General features: G+C 41.1%; 1 protein-coding gene across 1 annotated transcript in view; it reads left to right on the top strand.

Moving 5' to 3' along the window:
- The window catches only part of FAM72A (family with sequence similarity 72 member A), a 5,059-nt gene extending 2,462 nt beyond the window's left edge, over positions 1–2,597 (top strand). The window contains exon 4 of the mRNA XM_005428126.2: positions 1,012–2,597. Within this exon, the coding sequence (XP_005428183.1) occupies positions 1,012–1,106 (95 nt within the window). The 3' untranslated portion in view covers positions 1,107–2,597. The remainder of the gene's footprint in view (positions 1–1,011) is intronic.
- The last annotated feature ends 3,815 nt before the right edge of the window (positions 2,598–6,412 follow it).

Raw genomic sequence — 6,412 nt, 5'->3', positions numbered from 1 at the left:
TGTCCCCAGCCCATCCCCAGCCTCGTTGCCTCCTCTGGATGAGGAGGAAGAGGAGGAGAACTTCCCTTCCTCTCAAACCAGGGAGGTGATGAGCACAAATTCCCTTCCCTGCACACCATGGAGGTGATGAGCACACCTTCCCTTTCTCTCAGACAATGGAGGATTAATTAACTAATAACACACTGCTAACAAAATTATTTACGTTTTTCACTTAATTTATAAATATTTTGTCTTATAGACTTATGCCACAGTGTAAGTTTTCTTAGCTAATCATGTTATAACACACAAACCTACAGTACTACATTCTAAGCTTGTTGTTTACCTTTTAATTTCACTTTTATTTTATTTTCACTTTTATTTCCTCTGTATCTTGAACTCTAAAACTTTAAACTTTCTTCTTCTTAACATGTTAACTTAACAGAACTAATATTTCTGTTATATTATTTTAATATAATTGTTATATAATTATATATGTTATATTTTTAATAATATATGTTATATGTTTTATATGTTAATACAATTATATATGTTATATATATTATGCTATATAATTATATATTAATGTTATATTTTAATAATATATGTTATATATTTAATAATATATGTTATGTCTTATATGTTAATACAATTATATGTTATGTATATTATACTATATAATTATATGTAATGCTATATTATTTTATAATATTATTTATATAATTATTTTAACATTAATTTTATATAATTCTGTTATTTAGTTTTATATAATTTATAATATATATACAATATAACAATATATTTATATAAATATATAAATATTTATCCTCTGAATTGGGGTGAAAATAAACAAAAACACTCCCAAAATCACTTTGAAGGAAGATAGAAAATAGATTGATTCACCATGAACATGACTTCCCAGGTTTTGCAGGGATTATTTTCTCTCAAAATAGACAGTTGTGCGACTTAAAAATAAGGTCACAATCCAAAAATATCTCTTTTTTTTTTCCCCTTCCTTTGTCTCCTTCCCACCAGGTGTGAATGTATTGCTGTGGGGCAACCTGCCAGCTCTGGAGGAAAGCACAGAAGAAGACACGTCCTGCACCTCTGAGGAGGAGTTCATCAGATAAATTCCACCTGCAGCATCTTCCCTGCACTGGTGGCCTGGCTGTTTGCTTTGGATTTATTTCATTTCACCTGGTGGCTCATCAGAGCTTAAACAGCAGGGAAAAAAACCAGGAAATCTGGGAAAAAAAAAGCCAAAAAATGGAATTTTTCTTGCTCTTTGCCTGGGCTGTGCCTGAGCAGATCCACTTGGAAAAGCCAACACAAAGTGCATTTACTGAGCTCTTTTTTGCTTTTTATTCTTAACCCTCTACAGCTCTGATAATCCTTCTTTTCTTCTTCCCCAAAGCACTTTTCACAGAGCAAAACCTCTCAGCTGCTCTCCGTTCAAAAGAATGTTCAGGAATAATTATTATAAATAATTTTTATAAACAATATAATAAATATTATTCCTTATTGAAGGAATAATCAGCCAGGTCTGGCAGAGCTCAGAACTCAAAGTTTTCTGCTCTGGCTCGGGGATCTCCTGCTCTTTGCAGCTTCTCTGCACCTCAGGATGCTCCTAAATATGCACTGGGAAGCCTCTTAGAGCATCTCCATCTTTATTTGTCAATACTTACAGGGTTTCAGCACCAAACTCTGCTTTTCTGGGCTATTTTAAGAGGATTTTGATACTCATGTGGGTGTCTTATTAAAGTTCCCATATAAGGGTGGCTGAGAGTCATAAGGAAAGTAGAATAAAACCATGGGTTTTTATTATTATTAATAAACCCATGTTTTATTATTGTGGTTTAAACCACCCAGGACCAATGGCAGCAACATAATAATAATAATAATAATAATAATAATAATAATAATAATAATAAACAGGGTTCTGTCTCCACAGAGATCAAGTTCATGGTTTTTCTCCCCATTCAAACCTAAATTCTGCAGTTTCTTACTAAAATTTCAAGGCTGCACTGGAGTTTTTCTTCAGGGCAGCAATAAAACCCATCCACTTTCATATATATATATATATATATATATATATATATATATATGTATTTTTTTCTCCTCTCCAAACCAAAACTCAGTCATGAAATTGGGTCTTTTTAGAGAAAGCAAGAAAAACAAAAGTTAAATATTTGGTGTTCATGCCCAATTTTCCATCCTGAGGTGCACAGACAATCTGGTTCCTGTAGGTAATGATTTCAAAGCTCATTTTCTGAGTTGTTAACAAACCGTGGTGTTTAATTTCTGAATTAAGTCCTGTCCCCTTCAGCTACTCACCTGAAGGCCACCAATAAAAAATTCCAGATAAAATCATATCAGGGAACAGAGGGCACTTTTAAATTTGGATTGATGCTGAATAAATCTGTCTGTAGGCTCCTGTGATACTTGAAAGGGGTGCAATGAATCGTCTCAGTATTTTTACTGCTCATTATCCATTTCTTAATTAATGGTACTACCTCTTCTGCACTGTTTAAATGTATGTTGTGTATATTTGTATGTGTGTGTGTCTTGTTTTGAATTCCTGTGTTGTGTCTGCCCAGGAAATAAAAGCTTTGGACTCTGGAGTCTTCAGGGCTGTCGTAAATATGGATGTGGAATGATATCAGATAATCAAAACAATGAAATAGCAGCTTGGATTAAAAGAGTAGAATAATTAGGGTTTTAGTGTTATGAATTTGTTTTAGACAGCCCAAAAATAGAATCACTTTAGGCTGACAGACCTGACAGTTTCTCAGTCTCAGTTAACCCTTCTAGAACTCCATATCCCAATTTTTTCCAGCTTTCTGTGATCACTACAGCATCAAGCTGCCAAGGTGACACCTCAAAAAAAAATTTTTTTTCCAGCAGAATTCATGAGCTAAAAATAAATTTGATTATTTTTGCATAAGCACCACAATAGTTCAAACCTAATTGTGCCTGTTGCCTCCTCTCCAGCACTTGTCATTTGTAACCTTCACCACTCTGAGTCAGCAGCTCCTCTCCCACAGGGAAGCAGAGGATGAATTCCTCCCCATCAAATCCATAATTCTGGTTTTTTTTTTTTTTTTTTTTTTTGCTCCCCATCTGTACACACAGAACTGGAAGTTCTGCCATGAACTCGCTCCAACAGGCCTGTGCAATTACAGCAGCTCACCTCATCAGCTGGAAATTAAGAATGAGGCAGCTTTTGAAGGAGTTGAGGCCTTGATTGTTGACAATAAAGAAGTTGTAGGTATTGTACACAAAGTATGCAAATATCTCCTATTGCCCCAGCTGTCATGAATGTCACCCAGGTAATCAATCATGCCCAGGGCTGCTCCTTTCTGCCTGAAATTAGAAAAAGAACTGACCGAGCAGTTTGTGTTAAAGCCACAGCAGCTCATTCCCAGAGCCCCAAAGTTTGGGGTTGCTCCCAAGGGTGATGGACAGATTTAACCCCAAACTGGCACAAAACCAGAGCAGAAACACTCCCAGCTCCTTCCCCCCACCCAAAGCTGTGTTTGGAATAAACGCCTCCCGGGCCAGCCCAGAGCTCACCCAGCAGTTCTGAACATCTTGTGCAACGCAGACTTGTAGGCTCAGGGTCACAGACTTGTTTGGATGAGAACATTTGGAGCTGGGATTGCAAAAGTCACTGATGATCACCAAGTTCAGTTTGGTTTTTGAGTCACAGGGAGCTGGGTGATCACTGTTATTGATAGCCAACCATTTTCCTCTCTGCAGTGCACAAAATCAGCTGGAGGGGTGGGGGAAACTCAGACAGTGACAAATTGACACCCCTCCTTTTTAAATAAAACTTACTGAGAGAAGAAGTCCATTTAAATCTTCTCCCTTATTCCAGCACAGCCTAGAGCCTCATCAGAGCCTCACATTTATGTACCACCATTGATCCCAGAGTGCTTTACAGTGACAAGCAGCCAGGAATTCTCCTGCCACTGAGCTGCAGCCAAGCACAGGCTGCAGAGCAGCTGCCAAGCAGGCAGAGAGGGGCCAGGCAGGGCTGAGATGGAGTTCATCACCCTGGGATGAAGGTCAGAGTGTGATCTCCATCAATCAGCACAAACCCATCAGTGATCACCCTGGGATGAAGTTCAGAGTGTTTGACCACCAACCTCCCAAAAAACTCACTTCCTTTTCAAACCAGGACAGATCTCTACCAGCACAAACCCATCTCTGATCACCCTGGGATGAAGCTCAGAGTGTGATCTCTGTGAGCACAAACCCATCACTGATCACCCTGGGGTGAAGCTCACAGTGATCTCCACCAGCACAAACCCATTTGTGATCACCCTGGGATGAAGAAGTTCACAGTGTGCTCTCTGTGAGCACAAACTGATCTGGTGATCACCCTGGGATGAAGAAGGTGTGATCTCCATGAGCACGAACCCATCAGTGATCATCCTGGGATGAAATTCAGAGTGTGATCTCCATGAGCACAAACCCATGTGTGAATACCCTGGGATTAAGCTCACAGTGTGATCTCCATCACCACAAACCCATCAGTGATCACCCTGGGATGGAGAAGTTCACAGTGTGATCTCGGTGAGCACAAACTGATCTGGTGATCACCCTGGGATGAAGAAGGTGTGATCTCCATGAGCACGAACCCATCAGTGATCATCCTGGGATGAAGAAGTTCACAGTTTCATCTCCATCAATCATCACAAACCCCTCAGTGATCACCCTGGCATGAAATTCAGGGTGTGATCTCCATGAGCACAAACCCATGTGTGATCACCTGGGATGAAGTTCACAGTGTGATCTCCATCACCACAAACCCATCAGTGATCACCCTGGGATGGAGAAGTTCACAGTGTGATCTCGGTGAGCACAAACTGATCTGGTGATCACCTTGGGATGAAGAAGTTCACAGTTTCATCTCCATCAATCATCACAAACCCCTCAGTGATCACCCTGGGATGAAGAAGGTGGGATCTCCATGAGCACAAACCCCTCAGTGATCACCCTGGGATGAAGAAGCTCAGAGTGTGATCTCCATCACCACAAACCCATGTATGATCACCCTGGGGTGAAGCTCGCAGTGTGATCTCCAGCACAAACCCATCAGTGATCACCCTGGGATGAAATTCCGAGTGTGGTCTCTACTGATCTGGTGATCACCCTGGGATGAAATTCAGTGTGATCTCCATGTGTGATCACCAGCCAGGCCCGGCTGGGGGTTCACCCTCCTCTCCCCCAGCCTGGAATGCAGCTCAGCCCCTCCCAGCAGATGGCAGATGGGTCCCCACTCCTGGCACAGAACCTGCAGCGCCAGGCTTTCAATCTGAGGAGGAGCCCTATCACGAGAGACAGAAATCCCTGAGTTATCTTTGATTTTCTGCTCCCTCTCTCTTTGGAGAACGAAGTGAAATGCCATTTTCTCCAAACACCCCCTGGGTTTGCAGTGAGTTTGGCTGTGTGTGCAGGGTGTGTGGCTGCTGGGAGCAGACCCCGGGAGCAGCCTGGCTGCTGAGCAAACAACCTTTGTGTGCTGTTCTGGGCTTTGGGAGCGTCCCCAGGCCAGCCCAGCTCTGCCAAGCTCGGCTCTTGTGCAAGGAGCTGAGCACGGGGACCTGGGGGCTCGGGGGAGCTGCTGTGGAAACAGAGCAGCCAAGGGGGGCAAGGAGAGGCACCAGGGACTGCCAGAGATTGGCACCCTGGTTTTTTCAAGTTTTTCTAAGCCTTCTGATGTTTACATTCTGGTATCAAACTGATTGTTTGGCATTCTTTTATAGAGGAGGAGAAATCTGATGGGCTGTTGGTTTGGACAGTTGGCTCTGTCACCCTCCAATCCAGAGTCACTTTTGGCAATCTATAGATGTTGGAGTTAGAAATTAAACCTCTTTCTTTTTTACTTTGGAGATTCCAGTGTCCACATGGATTTATTTCATGTCCTAAAGCAACCAGAGCCCACAGAGCCCCCAAAGACCCCACAGATCCCCCAAAGATCCTACAGATGATCCCCCAAAGACCCTGTCGCCCTGTTTATTCATTTATTATTTATCTATTTATTATTTATTTTATTTATTATCATTTTAAGTTCTTTTAAGCCTTCTGATGTTTACGTTCTTGTAACGAACTTTCTCACACGCTTTATGTAAATGACTGATTGTTTGGCATTCTTTTATGGAGGAGGAGAAAAAGGAAAACAATAATTATCTCATTTGCTTCTCCTGTGTTGTGCTGCTGTGTTTGGAGATTGTTTATCCAACAGGTGATTGTTTCATTGGTTTCATGTGAATTGTTTTGACTTATTGGCCAATTGGGGCCAAGCTGTGTTGGGACTCTGGAAGGGGTAATGAATTTTCATTATTATTTTTTTAGCCTTCTGTCTGTATTCTTTCTCTCTTCTTTAGTATAGTTTAGTATAGCACAGTAATAATATAATGTAATATAATGT

This window comes from Geospiza fortis, unplaced genomic scaffold (genome assembly GCF_000277835.1).
Source record: "Geospiza fortis unplaced genomic scaffold, GeoFor_1.0 scaffold391, whole genome shotgun sequence".
NCBI classification, from domain to species: Eukaryota; Metazoa; Chordata; class Aves; order Passeriformes; family Thraupidae; genus Geospiza; species Geospiza fortis.
Note: the sequence above shows the minus strand (reverse complement) of the source record. Positions and strands in the feature narration are given on the sequence as shown.